Source organism: Strix aluco, chromosome 5, assembly GCF_031877795.1.
Source record: "Strix aluco isolate bStrAlu1 chromosome 5, bStrAlu1.hap1, whole genome shotgun sequence".
In the NCBI taxonomy this organism is placed as follows: Eukaryota; Metazoa; Chordata; class Aves; order Strigiformes; family Strigidae; genus Strix; species Strix aluco.
Genome location: NC_133935.1, coordinates 72998650 through 73017942, shown reverse-complemented (window position 1 = coordinate 73017942; position 19293 = coordinate 72998650). Strand labels below are relative to the sequence as shown.

The 19293-nt window shown below is 42.9% G+C and overlaps 1 protein-coding gene across 1 annotated transcript in view; it reads right to left on the bottom strand.

Annotated features, from left to right (window-relative positions):
- The window catches only part of LAMB4 (laminin subunit beta 4), a 42930-nt gene that overhangs the window by 13031 nt on the left and 10606 nt on the right, over positions 1-19293 (bottom strand). Inside the window, exons 8-25 of the mRNA XM_074827768.1 lie at positions 18972-19092; positions 18151-18339; positions 16910-17089; positions 15991-16100; positions 15430-15509; positions 14294-14444; positions 13389-13520; positions 12451-12636; positions 11167-11288; positions 10340-10460; positions 9187-9364; positions 7666-7809; positions 7209-7440; positions 5465-5622; positions 3658-3882; positions 2346-2566; positions 1029-1125; positions 294-669 (exon numbers count right to left, since the gene is read on the bottom strand). Coding sequence (XP_074683869.1) covers positions 294-669; positions 1029-1125; positions 2346-2566; positions 3658-3882; positions 5465-5622; positions 7209-7440; positions 7666-7809; positions 9187-9364; positions 10340-10460; positions 11167-11288; positions 12451-12636; positions 13389-13520; positions 14294-14444; positions 15430-15509; positions 15991-16100; positions 16910-17089; positions 18151-18339; positions 18972-19092 — 3023 coding nt within the window. The remainder of the gene's footprint in view (positions 1-293; positions 670-1028; positions 1126-2345; positions 2567-3657; positions 3883-5464; positions 5623-7208; positions 7441-7665; positions 7810-9186; positions 9365-10339; positions 10461-11166; positions 11289-12450; positions 12637-13388; positions 13521-14293; positions 14445-15429; positions 15510-15990; positions 16101-16909; positions 17090-18150; positions 18340-18971; positions 19093-19293) is intronic.

The following is a 19293-nucleotide window of genomic DNA, read 5'->3' as shown; positions in this document are numbered from 1 at the left end:
AGAGGACAAAAACAAACTTCTAAATGAGCAAAAACATTTACTTGTAATGGCTTATTTGGAAAGCCCTTAGGATGAACTGGAAAATTCCAGCATTTAAGTATATGCCTGTGGGGGACAGATAATATATATAAGGATTATTTTGTTCACGGATCTGTTGAAAACAGTGATTTAGAAGTCCAGCATCTGTGTGCTGATCAGAAGTGGGACTTGATGTGTATGGATGGCTGGTGGAACCTGGGGGAAGGCTGCTTTCTCAGCCAAAGGATTTTTTTCAGCAGCAGCTGAGCCCTTACTGGATGTAGCCCTGAAAATCCTTGATGCCTGAGAGGGCCTCCAGTGAAAGAACAGGATGTCTCAAAATTCTTTCAATTTCAGAAATGGCATCTTCAAAGGCTTTGAAGCGCATGTCACAGCTGGGCATTCGTCCTCCTTTATCTTCCAGATTTGCAGCAAACCTCATTAAACCCTGAACAGTCTGAGTGAGGGCAGTAATTTCAGTGTCCCACTGATCAAAACAAAGATGACACTGACGGCAAGAGGGAAAGTTTTTCTCAAAGCCGTGGCCACACTGGTCACAGAACCGGCCAGTGACACCAGCGCGGCAGTTACATGTGCCGGTGGCTTTGTCGCACTTGGGCTGGCTGGTTCCCTCTGGGTTACATTCGCATGCTGCAAGAAAAGGACAGCAAGTTACATCCAGTTGTGCCTTTTCCGTGGGATTAATGCATGCAAAAGGTACAATTATGCATTTCAAGACAATAAAAGCAAGCCAGTGTTTGAGTTAGAGCAAAGTGGACTGCCTGGATAACTTCTATGTCATGGAAGTCCTCTCTAACTTCCATGGTAAGATCATAACCATAGAAGGAACAATATAGATAAATAATATAAAGTTTTATCTATCTCATACACACAAATGTATGAAAGCCTGCTTCTCTAGATGTATGTCCCATCTCCCCTACAAATATAAAAGGTAAATGTTTCTTTTGAGGCATTTTCTCATCCAGTTGTCCCCACTTAGTAATACTTACAAATGCAATGTGTCTGGGGACTACCAAAGTAATTTTCCTCACATTCATCGCAACATCTTCCGCTGTAACCTAGCTTACATGGACACTGGCCTGTAAGCTGTAAAGACAGTTAGGATTAAATAACTTCCTGCAGAGTCATATGATTGGATATACATTATTTATTGTGTTTCTTCTTCTCCCTGTTACTTATGACATATAGCTGTATGGGGCCTGCAGTGGCACTGCTTGCACATGGTCTTTGAACACCATGGTTTATACAGTGCTGGCCTGCCTTTCCTATCTTCCTCCTGAAGGCTGTGAAAACAAAATGGACTTTGAAAGTTGGCTTTACTTTACTAATATGAAAGATTTTGTATGTTCCAGTCTACAGATGCTCTTTGAGAAGTCATCCTCTGACTATGATCTCAGAGAGGATTCTTTTCCTTTGCAAAACAGATTAATTTCTTATTTTTGCTGGGCAAAGTACTCATCTTAACATTTCAACTTTTAACTACATGATAAATTAACTGTAACTGAAAATCTCAAGGGTATATTATGCACATTGCTCTAGAAAATTTATTTTGGAATTCAGCTATTAAACTGCAGGGAATTACAGCTCTTATAACTGGTACAGCTCAGAAAAGCAGTAGTTCTTCGAGGTTAAGAGCTACATTTTCTAGGAAAAATAATAAATTCACTAAATAAACTGGAACAAACAGAAAGCATATTGAAAGCAAAATGTGAAAGCACACCAGCAAGAGCCTGGGATAAGCTCCTGGTGCTCTGAAGTCAATAGCAAAATTGCTGTTGACTCCATGGGACCACAGTTTCACCTCTCTATTCTGATATGCTGTTTTAATTTTTCTACATTCTAGCTCTAAAAAGGGCACAGGAAATAGAGATGAGAAGAAGTACCCTAGCAGTCTGATAGATGAGACATGATTAATGTAATGGCCACAGCTGCTACTTCATGAAAACAAACACCTAAAAAAATACTCATAAGATTCTTGGGTCCAAGTCTGAACTTCCTTTTTCCCTATATGTATACTTATGGGGCAGTTTTTTCCTATGTGACATTTTCTTACAAAGTATTTCTAAGATTCACTTGACAAAAAACCACAAAAGCAAAGGGAAATTGCTTACAAGCAGAGCCACATTATCAGAACAGCATGTTTGATATAATGACTCAAAGTGTGATTGCAACAACTGCAAACTTGCAAAGACTTTTTGTTTTCAGGGAGCACAACAAAAAACTACCCTCGTTTATAAGAGGGTCCCCACCATGCCATGCCAAAACACCACCACCCCAGTTCCCAGAAGGCAGAATCATTTTCTTGCCTGGTCGCACTGGTTGCTTTGGGAGTTTTTTAGATCACAGTCACAGATCTGACATCCTTTTCCACTAGCCAGGTCCCAGTAGCCAGAGGCACACTGGTCACATGTAACGCCCACCACGTTGGGCAGGCAAGGGCAAGCTCCTGTGGCTGGGTCACACAGACAGGCTGCGTCCCCCCCTGGGCACATGGCAGGGCCAACACCCACCGGATTGCACATGCACCCTGGAAAAAGAAGGACAATTACTACATCAGTTGATAATATAGACAGTTGATGGACAACCAGAGCTGTATATAAAGCCCATCTTACAAGTTTACTTCTAGTAATCTTGAACACTTTTTTAATCTCATACAGTTTACCTATCTTTCAGTCATAGCTTATATATCACTTTGAACAAACTTGCTGGGAACGGTCAGTACTTTTAGTACAGGCACAAAAAATGAAGACATAGTGAATCTGAATCTTATTAGAATGAATTGTTAAATATGCTGGGTAAGGAGAAGCTGATTTACAGTAGGCACTATCTAGCGTGGGAAACTCCAGTAAGCCAAGTAAGATAAGAAGCCTTCCTTGTGAGGAGCCAAAAGTTTTTGCTCAACCATTTCTAACTGACATCTTCCAAGAATGAACAAGGAATGGGCTTGAACTGTATTCTAGAGATTCCCAGAAAAAGACTTTCTTGAAAATACCTGTAATTGTCTGACCTGTAGAAATTAGACCCTCAATCAGGCACATTTGTGAAAATAGTCTTTGAGAAATGTTGGGAGGAAACTTATGCCTTGCTTTTTCTTACACTCCTGTCTTTCTGTTAAAAGTGCTGAGTTATTGACAGTGTCCTCATGGAGTCTATGAAATTGTCTGAACAGTCGCATTCTAGACACTTAATGAAAACTACTGGTAAGGCAGAGAGCTCGGCAAGGGATCATCTGGTTAACTGAGCATTGCTTAGTTGGCATCAGCCAGCAACATGGATAAACAATTATCTTTGATTCCTCTACTTTTGATTCCTTCCTAAATGGGCTGAATGCACATTTATTTTTCTAACAGAGAGTACTGATTTCATTTCACAAATTAGTATTTCCTCAGAGTGATATTCAGTATGAGATTTAGTGAGACTTAAATGACAATTTAATAGATGCCATATTAACAGTTATTTGTATCACTGAATTGAAATATATTTGGTATTCTCATATTTTGCTCCATTGATCTGCTTTAGTTTTACTGTCCCTCCAAGGGCTAACCTCTCCCTATAGCCTAATTCCTTTAAAACTTTTCTTGGTAGTAATATACAGTTGCAGTGCTGTTGCTTACTTACTTTGACAGTTTTGATTGAGGGCTGAGCCAAAATACCCTGGTTTGCAGAACTGGCAGTTTGCTCCATGGGTGTTGTGTAAACACTTGGTGCATTCCCCGGTGACCCTGTTACAGGACTCTGGGTCTGTCACATCGATGTTGTTATTGCAGGGACATGACACACAGTCAAGCCCGGGGCTGCCTGGGTTTTTGTAGAACCCACTAGGACACTCATCACACCGATCGCCTGTCAGAGAGGAAGGTAAAAATATTTGCTGGCTGATGGGAATTCAAGTGAAACATGTAATTTCCAGTAACATTGTTAAAAGATTCAGACCATCTGTTCAAATGCACATTTCCAATGGAAAATATCCACCTGTTTGAGACTGTTGCCCTTTAATTCTATGATCAATTTAAATTACATCTCCCCCCACTGAAATCTGATGGAAACGCACTCTCCTCATCCCAAGTTGTTCTTACCAAGGAAGTCCTTTCAGTAGAAGTAAATAGGTACCCTCTCACATAACACCTCCAAACATCTTTTTCCATCAAAGACCTTTCAATGTCAGTAGTCAGGGTTGGCCATATTTGCAGGATTTTTCCTGAGGCCTTCACCCTGATAGCAGCATGGGAAGGTGGGGAGTGCCCTTTACTGGAGCAACTCAGAGTCTGTCAGACCTGCCCTCCTTTCTGCAACCCCATGGAGGATCCTTGGGAGGCCAGACAAACTCTGGGATGCCCTGTCCTTGCTTGCTGGCATTGCAATTACTTCTGCATGTCATCCCAATAGCCTGCCCTGATTGGAGTGCTACCTCTCTGCATCTCAGAAACCTTTCTGGGCAGGCTGGTGTTGCTGAGACCTCATCCACTGGCTCATTCTCAACCAAGGATGCTCCTTCGCCATGGTCCTCAGAACCAGAGCCTTTCACAACGTCTGAGGAAGTGAGCCTGGTGCCACAGTGGTGTTCAAGAGCCTTTGCTGGGCAGGAGCAGGAGAAAGAAAGTCCAGAACTGAGGATTGCAGTGGTTTGTGAGGACAGAAGTCCCCTGGGTGAGTACCAACAAGGATCATTTTGGCCCTATAGCAATTACTCAAGCAAAATTGCTCTTGACTTTTAAAGGAAGCTGGCCTAAGTAAAGATGACAGCATTGGTTTAGTTTTTGGCAGTGTTTCCCATTAGGGTTTGCTTCCATCAGTGGAGACCCTTCCAATACCCAGGGGGAGGGAAATATCTTCAGTTTTCCCTGCAGAGATTCAAGCTAAGTCAATGGGCTCTTAGGAAGCAAAGCATCAGTTTGCTGCATTTGAGACAGCTGAGAATGGAAACCTCATTTCTAAAGTGAACATTTGAATGGTGAAACAGTCCCTTTTGGGCATAACATCAAAGCAAGATTCCTCTATATGAAGAAAGATTTTCTCTGATTAGGAAATCTTATCAGCTCTTTTTGATGTCCTATTCTTTCCAATTTGGGCTTCCAGTGCTTGTTTTTCAGAGGTAACAAGCAACTGCAGTTCTCCCCGCTTCGCCCCACCAGGTTAGTGTAGTGCCCCTGGGAAGGAGGAGGTTTCCAGAGAGTGCCATCAGATTATTTAATGGCTTCACTGTACCCACGCAGGTGAATCCCTTTTTCAAACACTAATTGCACAATTCCCACACTTCTCAGTCAGGACTTCCCCACCTCATTTCAGTAAATTTGAGTGTTAACTTTTCTTACCTATTATCATTACCTCGCTTGTATTTCTGAACAGAGGATGGACAGAGGATGGTCATTTTTCTCTCTTACATTAATTTTAATGAATCAAAACCAGTCCTTATTTTGCTTTGTACCTGAATATCCCTCGAGACAATTGCAGACTAGTTGTGCAGACTGGGAGTCCTGGTAACAGGAACGCGCAAAATACCTATTGCTTGTAGGTGCCCCTGGGCACATGCATGGGTGGCAGGGTTCTCCCTTCAGAGGGTTTCCATAATAGCCATCCATGCACCTGTCAAAGCAGTCAACACAAAGCAGCAGAAATTGTCAAATATTCCTTTTGGTCCCTGCAGGTGAATCAATTTATATGTACGCATAATTAATTTAACATTCCAGGTCATTGTAATGCTATCCCCATTAACTGGTACAGATATACCAAGGTTCAAAGCTGGTCTAAAATAGAAAATCAGAGCTGCATGCCCAAAATCTGGAGCAAAAAGGAAAAAACCCATATGGTTTCTTTCCAGGGAATATTGCTGAAGACTTTCACCTACTCTGGAACAATTTTAATCTAAATGACAATGTAAACATACGACATATCACACATGGTCCGCACAGACAGCTAAAAGCTGCCATGTAAAATTTCTGTATATTCACCTATCACCACATATATTAATCTATTTCCATACACATACACAAAGAGTGGTTGGCATGGCAGTAGAAAGTCCTGGCGTGGGCAAAAAAGCAATGATTCGTTCAGAGCACTCAGAGAATATTGCATATTTTAGATGTAGCATATGAATTGTAATCAGCCATGCTCTGTCTGACGTGTTCTGCAGACCTGGGGTGATGGCTGTTTCAAAGCAGTGGTGGCTCTGCTGTTACCCAGAGAGGCGGGGGGCTTTGGGGGCTCCCTGAGGGCTCAGCCATCTCCACCATCCTGCCTGCCACCACCACCTCCATGTCCCAGCCCCCCATGGCCCTGCATCTGCGGCAACGCAGCGGCTTCTGAAGCATCCTCGGTCTTTGATCTGCTTTACTATGGCAAATGAGAACACAATTCTCTATATGTATACAAGCCAGGCTAAAAGTCTTGGCTATTTGATTATCCTTGCCCCAAGGTCTGGAGCTCCTGCAGAGGCACAGGGCAAGTATTTCAGTCTCCCATTTTTAATCTATTTGCCACCTACAAGCACAATAGCCAAAGGCTGTATTGTCCAAAAGCACTGCAAGAAAAGCTCAGTAGGTTTCATGGGGAAATCCTCTTAAAAATGAATGACAAGGTACTATCCAGCCAAACTAAACTAAACAGCTAATGAATTTAACTCTGATGTCCATGTTGAACTGGGATACTGCTGCCAGTGTGTAGAATAAAAAAGAGGAGCACTGTTTTGAACAGAGCTGAAACACATGAGAAAAGTCATTTGCTGGTCATATGGAAATAATATGAACCAGCAAAAAGGGCATGTTTATTTAAGCTCCTCAGAGATAATTGCAGGTATTAAAATGAGTATTCAGCATCAGGTTAGCCTCTTGGCAATTTAAAAGCTGGCAGGAGTCAGTGTATCATCTCATACACAGTGCTTTGCACATTTCTCCAAGCACATGGTGCCATGGCACCCATGTCTCAAACACCTTCTTGCAGGGAGCCCACTGCAATGCTGCATGCATGCTGTGCCCACAGTCCTCCCACAAGCATTATATGCATTTGCCAAACCAACAGGTACCTGCCATTCAGCAGCTAGGCCCAATTTAATCCTGGATTTAGGTATGTGTTTCCAGTTAAGGTCACTGATGCATTCATGGGGATCTAGGTGGGGCCCCAGCTACACACGTTTCATGTTTGGGTGAGCTTTGCAGTGCTGTTCACCAACTTACCTTTCACAATGGCTTCCAGTTGTAAAGCTGTGGCAGTTCAGGCACACTCCGGTCACCGGGTCACAAAGCTCTGCATAGCCATTACACGGGCAAGGACGGCAGTGGGGAAATCCAAAATACCCAGCCAGACATCGGCTGCAGCGCTGACCATCCACCTCCCGGCGGCAGGAGCACTGGCCCGTCAGCTGGTCGCACAGCGTGCTCAGTGAGCCTTGCGGGTGGCACTCGCATGCTGGAAAACACCGAAAGCAAAGCTGGGTCCTGAACGTATTCCCACCAACACCGCTCATCACTGACACTGCTCAAAGGCAGTGGAAGCAGCAGGGATGGAAAATTCATTATTTCTGAACCATTTTTTATATTGCTTCACATATAATCATGGATTCAAAGCCCTAAAAATTTAGGTTATGCATGAAGAGCCAGATACTGGTAGTGGTGCTGGCTGCCAAGTACTCACCATAGCAGCCATGGAAGCCGAAGCCATAGCTGCCCGCAGAGCAGGTGTCACAGCAGCGTCCCACAACGTTGGCTTTGCACTGACACTGGCCTCCCAGTTTACTGCAGCTGGCATTCAGTGACCCTTGGGGATTGCACTTACACGCTGACAAGGGGAAAGAAAATCAAAACAGTCTTGGTTATAAAAGAGTGTGACTGCTGTCATAAACTTTCAGGTTTTACACTTAAAAATAGGTAGCAAAGAGCTTGATTATTCTCATCAGGGGTTCACTATCCACTGATGGCCATGGCTTGAATTATTTGATGCTGTAGCATCAATGGTGTTGGCTTATCAGGCACCAGCACAAGTCTCAGTGTTGAAGCTGCCACATTCAGGACACTGCTTTCAGCAAGTATTTGGGAAAGGACAAAAGAGGGCATAGCAAAATGTCAATCCAAAATGGAGATATCCTGAAGTCTAGCAGGGTTTGATATATATCTATGTCTAGCTGAAGCACTGGACATAACTTGCAAGCAGTATTTAGATGGCGTGCACCTGCGTATTGTTTGCTGCTTTCTGGACACCTTGGACTAACTTGCTGAGTGGAGCTGGTCTGCTATCTCACAGAAGATGTTTGTCCAGAATGCTCATATGACAGCACTAGAAAGCCGAAGTGCCATGTTTCATTGGGAGAATCCCATCACTATGGGAATTGGACTAATGGGGAGTCAGCACAGCCCAACCTTAAATGAGGGGGAATCTGTGGTTGCATAGCCATGACCACATCAGATGATGTGTGAGTGAGGCATTGGTCCTTCTGAAAATAGCCCAAACCAAGCAGATGCTATCAGGTTCATTTGAGGCAAGGATCCCTGAAAGGAGCTGGCCACCAAAGTTGTCCAGAAAGGCTCCTCCTGTTACTCTAAATGCAGAGAAGCTCCATTTCTCTGGGCCCAACAGTAGGGAAGTCTCCTGAGCCACTGAGCCCAGCTGCCCTTTCTGTGGTGGATCCAGGAGACTGCCTGGGCCTTCAAACCCCACCTGTCACTGCCCTCTTGCTGGGACACCACCAAGGTTTTCTTGGTGAATCTCCTCCAGCACATCAGCTTGCGTGTCATCATGCCTGGAGTCCTACCAGTGCATCCAGCTGGCCTGCAGCATCCAGGAAGAGCGCTTAAAACCTCCTCTGTTATTTTACAGCAGCCAGAAAAACAGGAAAGTTATTGCTTTGGCCATCTGGTGAATCTGCATCTGACTGAAATGCTCTTCAGAAAACAGACAAACACTGCCATGGTCCTTGTCATGCTGCTTCATGAAGCTCATCAGGTGTGATGGACTCCGAGAGCCACGTCACCAAAAGGTGTTTGCAGCGCACTCAGCGTTCAGCAGGACGTATCCCACATGTCCATACATACCACATGCTGACTGGCTTCACTTACCTACACCACCATGGGCTGAGAGTTCTCCAGTCAATATATCTTACAAACTCAAGGGAAAACCAGTAACTGTCCAAAAGAGCTGCCTGTGCAAGTTGCTCCTTACCGACGGCACCGTTGTGAATACGGGCTGACATGCTCACTATGAGCCGTGCGCACGCTTCGGGCAGGACATGAGGTCCAACTTCTGATGCAATTTCAATACAGTGATACTTCTGGTACTCATCTAAATCCTTTTCACTGCAAAAGTTCTCCATGGAGCCGATTCTGGGAATAAGTCCAAGCTTTGGCATTAAGAGGGAAAGGAAAATATTTTTGCTTAGACATACTGAAAACCAGAATTTCCCACATTCTCTTACTGCGCTCTGCATTGCAAGGACAGAGGCCTGGAGCACCGTGTTTCCAAATCTTTCATTGTGCTGCTCAGTCATCTAAATTCACATTTATTCTGATGGTCTAGACATTCCCCGAGTTCTTAAAATAAAAGAGACTGTGTATAAAAGAGTTGGATTATAATAAGACCTCAGATATACGCTCAGAACTGTTTTTGCTTCTACGAGGTGCCATGTTGATGACTCCGAAAGCAGTATCTGGCCAAAATTTTTACTTGTATTACCGAGACAGAGAAAAATCAGCTGAAGGTTCTATGTCCAAGTATGGCCAGCCCTTGTCAGGTCCAGTTCTACAGAAGTAATTAGAGGAATGGACTTAAAAATATTTTTCTCAAGAGAAGGACCCAAAACTAACACCCAGTTCCTGACTTGGTGGAAACTTGGGAAATGTCTGGACCTGATTCCCAGGAAAGTACAGAACTAATTTTACTTTTCCAATGTCATCTTTAATCCATGATTTTTTAATTAGATTCAGACAAATTATAGAGATTTTAAAAAAACCTAAGTGATGAAGAATTGCATGAATTTATATCCCTAACCACAGCATCTTGTCAGCATATGTGCAGTGTGCTCAAATAAATGAGCAACAGATAAACATCCTCTGACTATTAGCATACTCAACAAGGATGACTTGAGGAGCTATTATGCTATTGCTCCATGAAAATTAAAACAGATACAGTTCTGTCTTTCCATACAAAAACATGCAAACACAGTGCCAATGGAGGTAAGCAGAAGCACACTTCCCTGGATTTCTATTAAAACACACTATAAATGATTTTAATATATTTTGAGTAAGTCTATGTAAAAAAAAAAAAAATCACACTGGTATAAATACAGCCTCAAGGGATTTGTGACAGAACTACTCACAGAGTCAATCAAGATGAACGATTTTGCCTTTGGGTCAGAAGGAGAGGGATGAGAAAAATACACATCCACAGAATATTCTGTTCCCGTCTCCAGGCAGACTGGAGTTTTCAGAATTGCAATCCTGTTTAGCAGAAATGAAGCACAGTTATATCCAGGAGTCAGGACAAGGCAAGTTCAGGGGATGCTGTGAGCTCTCCCTCCCCTCTGTGCCTGCATCCTAACACCTGCAGCCCTGAGCAGGCCCTGCCGCTGTGGGGAGCACACCCAGCCCCGCTGCTTGCAGGCTTTGGGAAAGCTGCATGACTTCTGCCTGGATGATTCACCAAGTGCAATCTAAACCTGGTGAGACTAAACTGAAAATGGCAGGTTTTACTACTTCAAGCAAAGGAATTTGCAGCTTACTCTTCATTTTTGTCCTTTCCTGTTCCTGTTTGATAAAGACTTCAGTCACATCCTCTTGGCTACTCTCTATTCTTTACATAGGTCCAGGGTGAAAAGCTGGTTTTAAAAATAGGCTAGGACAGTGACTTTAAGTCCATATTTCCATTCTATACTGAAATATCTGCAGTTGGATCTTCGCCAAAGCAACAGCTAAACCCAGCCGGATCTCAGGCTGCTTTCCTGGCTTGGATAAACCTTTGCCAGCCTGAGGACTGGGGCATCAGACTCTTCCTTAAAGCCTACATGGTATTGTGGTGTGACAGCAATAGGAAAGGCCACACATGTGTTTCTAATATTCCCACTTTCCCACACATTTATGCTCTGCAGTGCTTTAGTAGAAGATTTGTACAGAAAATCTATAGGTGAAAGGACAGGAATAGTCAGACCTCTTTGTTGCTGGGAGAGGCAACACATGTGGCTCCTGTGAAAAGCCCTTGTTTTTGCAGTGTTGACTTGACAAAACACCAGCGGGCTGGACAGCAACACTTGCTAGCCAGTCTTCCAAGGACTATAAACAAAGGACAAAAATTATGGTCATTTTTTATATCTGAAAAACCCACTTCCTCTTTGCCAGGCTTAACAAAAGCCATCTGAATGATTGCACACTGCAGTGACAAAACAAATTTTCTCTTTGTTCTTTACAGGACTAAAAAAAATGTTATTTGTGAAAAATGCATTGTATTTGCAATGACTAATTGAAGAGCAGAGATGGAAATAGGACCTCATCTGGTGCAAATGGAAACAGGTCTGTTAAAGTAATTGGAGTTGTTTCCTTTCTTAGCACAGTGTTGTCCTAGAGATATCCTTCATTATCTGCCTCCTCTCACATTTAATAAGGAATAACAAACATAAAAGACTTTGTAACAAAAGTCTTTAAAATTCAACTGTTTAATCCTTAGAAGGAAAAAGCTACATCAAACCAGCCCACTGCAAAATTGTTCTCATGTTTTAAGACACTGGGAGGTTTGTTTGCCTGAGAATGAAAGTAAGAGAACAGAATGCAACAGACAGAAGGAGGATCTCAAGTGGTGAGATTGTCCCAGGGAGCTGCAAAGCGAAAGAGCAAGGCATGTACAAATACCAGTACTGAAAAAACTGTGTTTCTGAAAACATGGGTGCGGACTTGGGTTTCACTAAATTTGGGTTAACAGATTTCCCTAGCCATGTCTTCATCATTGAGAAATTTTGTTCCGGCAAAAAATAAGATTTTGGCTATTTTCCTACAATTTTCACACATCTCAGAGCCCAGCTGGAGCAACTGGAAAGCTGGATGTCTGAAAAAGCCCTGGATAAATATCTCCTCAGATCACTCTTGTCTGTGCACATTTTCCTGCCCAGAAATGCCCCTCTAAAAGGAGCTGGATTTTGCCTGTATCTGATTTGGGAACAAAAGTCCAGTGCAAGCAAAGGTACCAAAAGAGGAACTCCAGAAGACGAAACCTTCATTGATGTTTAGAAAACACTTTTTCAGATTTTTCAGATTTTTCAGATTTGAGTGGAAAGGGTTAGGGGGATCAGCGGAGAGCATGTTACCTGGTTGATAAGGATGAAAAGGCAAAAAATTTTAATTTTAAATGTAAAGAGTGGGACAAGTTGCTGCATCCTATTATTGACAAGATAGACCCTGCATCTATCACAACATCGCAAGACACACAAGACATTAAAAGTACCTCAGGCTCATAACGAATTGTGATATCAAAGTCCATAGCAAAGGGAACGTTGTTGATGGCAAATCTCAGCCCAGCTCCGCTGGGAACACGGGCAAAGCCGGGTCCTGTCCATGTGACAGACCGACCAGCGCTGGGCTGCCTGAAAACCACCGCCACAGCTGAGTCCTGTCCAAACTGCATTGCACCCTGCAAAGATATACTGACATTTTCAACAACACACAGAGTCAAATTACAAAAAAACAGACTCAGAAAAAAGAAAAGAAATATTTTTGCCATGTTGTTTACTTATTTCGGCCATCAGTCAGCCTCATTTTCTGACAAGCTTGAGATCGACAATCTAAAAACTCTCCCAAATGTAGGATGTTTAGGGTCACGTACAAAGAAAAGCTTCCTATAGCTTTGCAACAACAGCAATGAGAGGGACTAGAATAATCCATCCATCTCTGTATATTTAGCATCTCCAAGCATTCACATTGCAAACCTTAAAGAGATTAAGTTTGATTTCATACATGGCTGGACTCTTCATTATAAACTGAATAAATAAATATCAATACTTACAATGACAAAGCTGACAGCATTTATATGCAGTAGGTATCATGTTAATGTCTTGGTAAACTTGTTGGAAAATGGAAAATGTTGGAAATGTCTTTCAAGCAAAACAACAACAAAAAAAGATTTTACCTTTCATGGAGGCTCTTCTAAAAAATTAATTGAACCTGATTCTACAATGGCACTGGACATAGCAGAGCAAACCTGTCAGTGTGAACTATAAAATGTCCAGCCCAACTGCCTAGCAGAAAAATTGATTTAACTTGTGTCAGGATTGTAATACCTAGGATTGTGAATCCCATGTGCTCAGACATTTCCTTGCCCTCTGTTGCAAAATAAAATTTTAGTATATGGTGTAATCTTAAGGAACTATTCAAGTACCAATCTACCTGTTCCAGTCCAGATTTTCTTACACTTCGTTTCTTGCTCCTGTTTAATACAATCTTTCCATTTTCAATCATGAACTCATAGCCTTGCTTCTGGAAGTAGATGTCACATCTTGGAAGAGTGCTTGGTTTAACCTATGAAGTAATGAGAGAGGAGCAGCACTGTCTTAACAGTTCTGAGGGGTAGGTAAGAAGCTGAATGAAAATCCACATTCTTAAAACAAGCTCTATTCTCTGCTAGGTGAAACTCTAAACTATGGCCTAGCAGCTGCTGGAAACCTTTTTCCCTCACTCTCTTAAAATTAACTTGCACTTCCTCTCATAAGCTATGTCCCAGACATCTGTTTTCCATTTAATTATTGGACTGTAGGATGATTACTGGTTGCAATCATAGCTAAATATTTGGGGATGTGACCTGCAAATAAACATTATTATTCCTTCTCTATAAGCTCCTGGACAATACACTGGAGAAGAAATATTAGTAAAAACATAGGCAGCGGAAGGGATGCATTCCAGACTTGTACTCTGCTTGGGGAACAATTACCCACGTGTTGAGGGGAAAAAAAATAAATACAAATTAATTTTTCTAAAAACATTGCAGATGGATGCCAAATTCTTGAGGAAATTGGGCTACAATCAGTGCCATTATGTAAGGCAGCAGGAATGAGTCCAATGGAGCAGAGAGGAATTTGATTCTTCCCCTGTTGGAGATTCCCAGAAATACCACGGTTTGTGATAGCTGTTGGCAACTCAAACAATTTCCTCTAAGTTAAATAATTAAATTATTTTCTCTAATTCATGCTAGATCACTGCTCCCTGAGCAAGGGCTCCTCCCCTCAGCCTTGGCTCCCGTGCCACCACTGCATGGATCCCCTCTCAGTACAACACCTAAAAAGCCAACTACGTACCAAGGGTGCAGAGCCAGAAAGGGGCTTTGCATGCTCAGCTTCATAAATATAATAATCCAGAGGTAAAAAGAAGTAGCCTGGGGCTGGCTCATTACACTGGCGGCTCACGATGTTGGGAAGACACTTGCACTGACCATCCTTTGGTGAACACCTAAGGTGAGAGTTGGTAAAGGTGGACATCAGAGTGCAGCATGGCTGGGTCCTCACAGCAGGAGAGAAACTCAGCTCTATGCTTGTTTCAGTTTTGTTTCATTTATTCCATTGTTGGATTGCTTCTCCTATTAAACTTCTTCCTACCACCCACCCCCTCTGTTTCTGATGCTGGATTTATACGATGCTACTTTTTCATCACTTAGGAGACATGACATGTTTTGTCTTTTTCTGTCCATTCCATAGCTGAAGCACTTTTGTTTCCTGAGCATCCATTACTATCTATTCCTGTATCCATTTCTTATATCTGTTTCTCTATTACTGTATCTATCACTATACTTAAGCATCTATCACCTGCAATTTTGGAGGCAGGACAATGAGATCAGAAGGACCTCTGATTTGATGCAATGTGGTAGTTTTCATATACTTACATTCTTATTTAACACATCAGATGATTACTTGCTTTTTACCTGCTCTGCATCATCGGACTATGTGTTCCTATATCTGAGGACTAACAGCAGTAGTGAAAACCCCCACCCAACAGACTTCTGGGGGACCTCAACTGAAACCAAACTTGCTTCTAAAATTATATATTTTGAATACTAGCTAGTAAGTCAGAAAAAATCAAGATCTTTCTAGCTTTTAATTAGATGTAAGAAGCTAAATTAAAAATGTCACCTCTTACTTCTAATTTCTATTAATATTAGGTCCTCTGGTTCTCTCAAGCCATACAGTTTATATTTCATATGAAACAAGTCTTGGCTCAAGCTGATTCAAAGCTGGCTTCAAAGGAAAAAGGTAAATCCCCTTACCACAAATAAATTTACAAGATCCCAATCTGACTTTACACTGTTTCTGTATGATGAAATTACATCTACAGACTATTTTCCCATTTATACTGAGATTCTATTAACCAAATCAGAAAATCAAGCCTAAGAGTTCATAAAAATTAGAACCAAGAAAGAACTTGAAGAACATTAACTTACACATTATTCTGGGATCCACCAATATCACAGTCACATGGAGAACAGCCATATAAGCTGTTGCCAAGACCCCAGTATCCTACCTGGGATAAAAAGAAAGTGAAAGATTTTTTACAGCAAGTGTTTAAGTATGTAAAGCACAACAGAACTTATTCCCCTGGATGAATGATGCTCTGGAGCACTACCAGTGCTGCTGCCTGTGCTTGGCCATGGGATGTTGTTTCTCTTATCAGATTGCATGGGTGCTCAGCCACCACAAGAACAGCTGGATATTTACCAATTTTTGCAAGCAAGTTGCTATGTAAACAGCAAAGATAGCTTGAGGACATGATTCTGCATTTCCTTTCCTTCCTGGGAGTGCTCCTCCTAGTGCAATTTAATTGCACAAATGTTTGCAAGCAGTAAAAAAGAACCAGATGTGTGATGCAAAATGGGAGCATACAGCTGTAAAATTATTTTGAATTTTGACTAATTGTTTACTTGTCTGGCAATGAAAAGGTGGGAGACGAGAGAGAAGACTTCTAAAACCACATACAGAAGTAATAACAAAAACTGAGTACATACAACGCATTTTTCACAGCGTTGCCCTGTGGCGAACTGCTGGCAGAGGCACTGTCCTGTGGCAGGATCACAGATGGAGAAGGGCAAACTGCCGGAGGGATCACAGTCGCAGGCTGGAGGGAGAGAAATGCGCAGTTACCACTGCAGGCCCCACTAATGGCAGCAGGACTGGCGTTTTCTTTAGATGTGGCATCAGCATGATAGGCACTCTTCGCCTTCCGAACGGACGGATGCTCTGCAGATGGACATGCCCTGGAGCCCTGCAGCCCTCAGAGTGCCCTCGGGGAACGGCTCGTTTCCTCAGTGGGTACCCTCTCTGGGGGAGCAGGGGCACTGGCAGAAGTCCGATGTGGTGGCTTGCTGTCTGCTGATCCACACTGCACAGTCCATGCATGTTGACGAGTACCATGCTGTGGGCACAACGTGCTCCCAACCCCACAGTGCGCCTGGGTAGGGGTGGGATGTGTTTTTCAGCCATCCTCTCTCAGAGGAACGGCTGGCTGGAAGCTCTCATGGCAAGGCAGCAGCTCCTGCCATCTCAACACTGCACTGTGCAGTGCAGAGTCTAACTATCCTGACAGCCCGTCTGTGGTTTTTCATTCACCCCTCTATGTTGATTTTGATGCTAAAATAATCTTCATGTGTTTTAATCTCCCTTTTAAAGTAAATTGCATATTAACAATCCTTCTATTAACAACAGCCTGATCTATTACAGTATACTATGTATTCTGCAACTGATTTTGCATCTTTTCAGTCTCAGATGCTGCACCAGGAACATTAAATTACATTGACATTAAATTATGGTAGGCAACTGGTTATTTTATGAAGTGGGTAGTGCATTAGAGTGTGCATCTGTGCGTTAAACTACCTCCATCTCTTAACAATGCTTTGAAAAGAAGAATAAAAGAGGTGGTTTACGTACGTTGGCAGCCCAGAGGGTGACTGCCGCTCAGCCCATAGTAGTTTGCCCTGCACTTGTCACAGTGGACACCCTCCACGTTCTCCTTGCAAGGGCACCGGCCTGCGACCGTTCCCAGAGCAGGATCTGTGTGGCTCTCGCACACGCCGTTGTGCAATGTACCTTCTGGGTCACAGTCACAGGCTACAGGCATGGTCAGGGAGACACATAAAAAAGCACATTTAGGCATAAGCATGAAAACGCAATTATAGAACTGCTGGTAGGCACAAATTCAGGGTTCTTGTAAAGATTAGAGACATTCATCCATGCTCACTCTGTTGAATGCTTTGCAGTTAATGCACAGCCGCTGTTAAGAAATATTATGAGACTGTCTCCAAGATCTGTCTTTTCTCTGGAGGAGAGTTACAGTCTTCACTTTGGTAGAAATATACCTTTTATTTTAGGTAGAAATAGGCATCACTCATCCACTCCCTACCCAATCCCGAGTATCTGGGGATAAGCTGGCCCCACACTTTTGGGGATGCTCTCATGAAAGCTGTAGAGCTGCAGGGGTACCACACATGAGACTCCTCTCCAGAGCTGGTCTGAGTTGGCCATGGCTGAATTATTTACTGGAAGCAATGGATTCAGCAAGGGACACTGCCTTCATGATACATCCCATTTTTTCCTAACCCTTTTCTCACAGCAGAGCTGACATCGACCACACCACTCCCCTGGATAATCACCCATTGGCTCCTCAAGGACTTTTCATGCCAATCAACTACTACAATTAAATTATACCTAGAGTATTTTTCCCATCCTATGCTAATATTGAATTTAGCTCATCTTTCAGAAGAAGGACTTTTATTCCTGAAAGACTATTTTTCTTGCATATGGCAGGTATCTAGCAAAAGTTATTACTCTCACCATTTCACACCTCTTGTCTAACCCTTGACTATCGCAGAAGCAACAGCACTACTGCTATTCATATTTATATTGATGTTGTTCAAGAAAGATGATAGCCCTGCTGGATTTCTAAACTCAGTTCATCAATGAGTTGGAATATGCAGCTCTTTTTAAAATGTTGGTTCAAGGATGCTGTCATGCAGCTACTTTGTAAGGCAGTTTGGATGTTACTGGTCTGGTAATACTTTTACAACCAAATGAACATTTAAGCATGGGGATGCCATAAGGTTAAGAGCAAAGAGAACCAGAACCATCCTGTTTTGAGTCATTCTTACAGAAGCTGAAAAAGGAAAGCTTACGGATGCATGCCTGAGGGTCTGAGATGACTTTGAGCGGATCCTGGTAAAAGAAACGTTTGCACTGGTCACAGTGTTGCCCCGCGGTGTTGTCCTGACAGTCCTCACAAACACCACCACTGACCCCGCCACTGGCCTGGTACACGACCATGTCAAAGTGGCATCTGCCAGAGTGGCCGTTGCAATTACATCCTGAAACCGAAAGAAACAGTGGGGTATTTTGCACCACAACTCTTATTACTGTGATCTTGCTGCCATTGCTGTCTACCTGTCTACACAGGGTTACTTGTACAGCAAGATTATTGCGTTCCAGGCCTTGTGCTTTACATCTGGGGGGAAACATTGGAGACTTAAGACAGAACTGGGCCCTACACTTGGAAAAGTACCCATGCAGGTGAGTGTGCCTGATATGCAGTGGGAAACACTGCTCCACTGAAGAAAGGTCCAACTGAATATTTGTTACAGATCCTAGTATATATGCTTATATATCCTACATTAGTCATTATTGTGGAAATAATTTAGCCATGTCTAAATTCTTCTTTCATTCACAATACCCTGTGCAAACCAATGAATGATCTTTTTTGCATTAGTTGCTTTTTCCTCTCTTTATTGTTTTTTTTCTCTTTATGAAAAATAAGAACATGAAACAGCTCTCCTTGTAGGGCAACACAGCACCAATGGATACAGGAATCCATCTATTTTTCCAGATGAGGCATGGAAAAGTCTCCCACTCAGAATCTCGGCCATCCCATTATGCATTGGGCTGGGATTGTGTTACACCCACCCCCCAGCTATTAAAAAGGAAAATAATATGTTTGACTTACGTTTGCAAGCATTATCTTGTGTCCCTTCAGCTGGCCTCCAGGGAGCATCATTGTAGAAATCTTTACATCTTTCACAAGACAAACCTTCAGTGTTATGGTGGCAGATACATCTCCCATGGACCTGCAATGTGGTGAGGAGAGGGAGAGGGAGAGGGAGAGGGAGAGGGAGAGGGAGAGGGAGAGGGAGAGGGAGAGGGAGAGGGAGAGGGAGAGGGAGAGGGAGAGGAGAGGAGAGGAGAGGAGAGGAGAGGAGAGGAGAGGAGAGGAGAGGAGAGGAGAGGAGAGGAGAGGAGAGGAGAGGAGAGGAGAGGAGAGGAGAGGA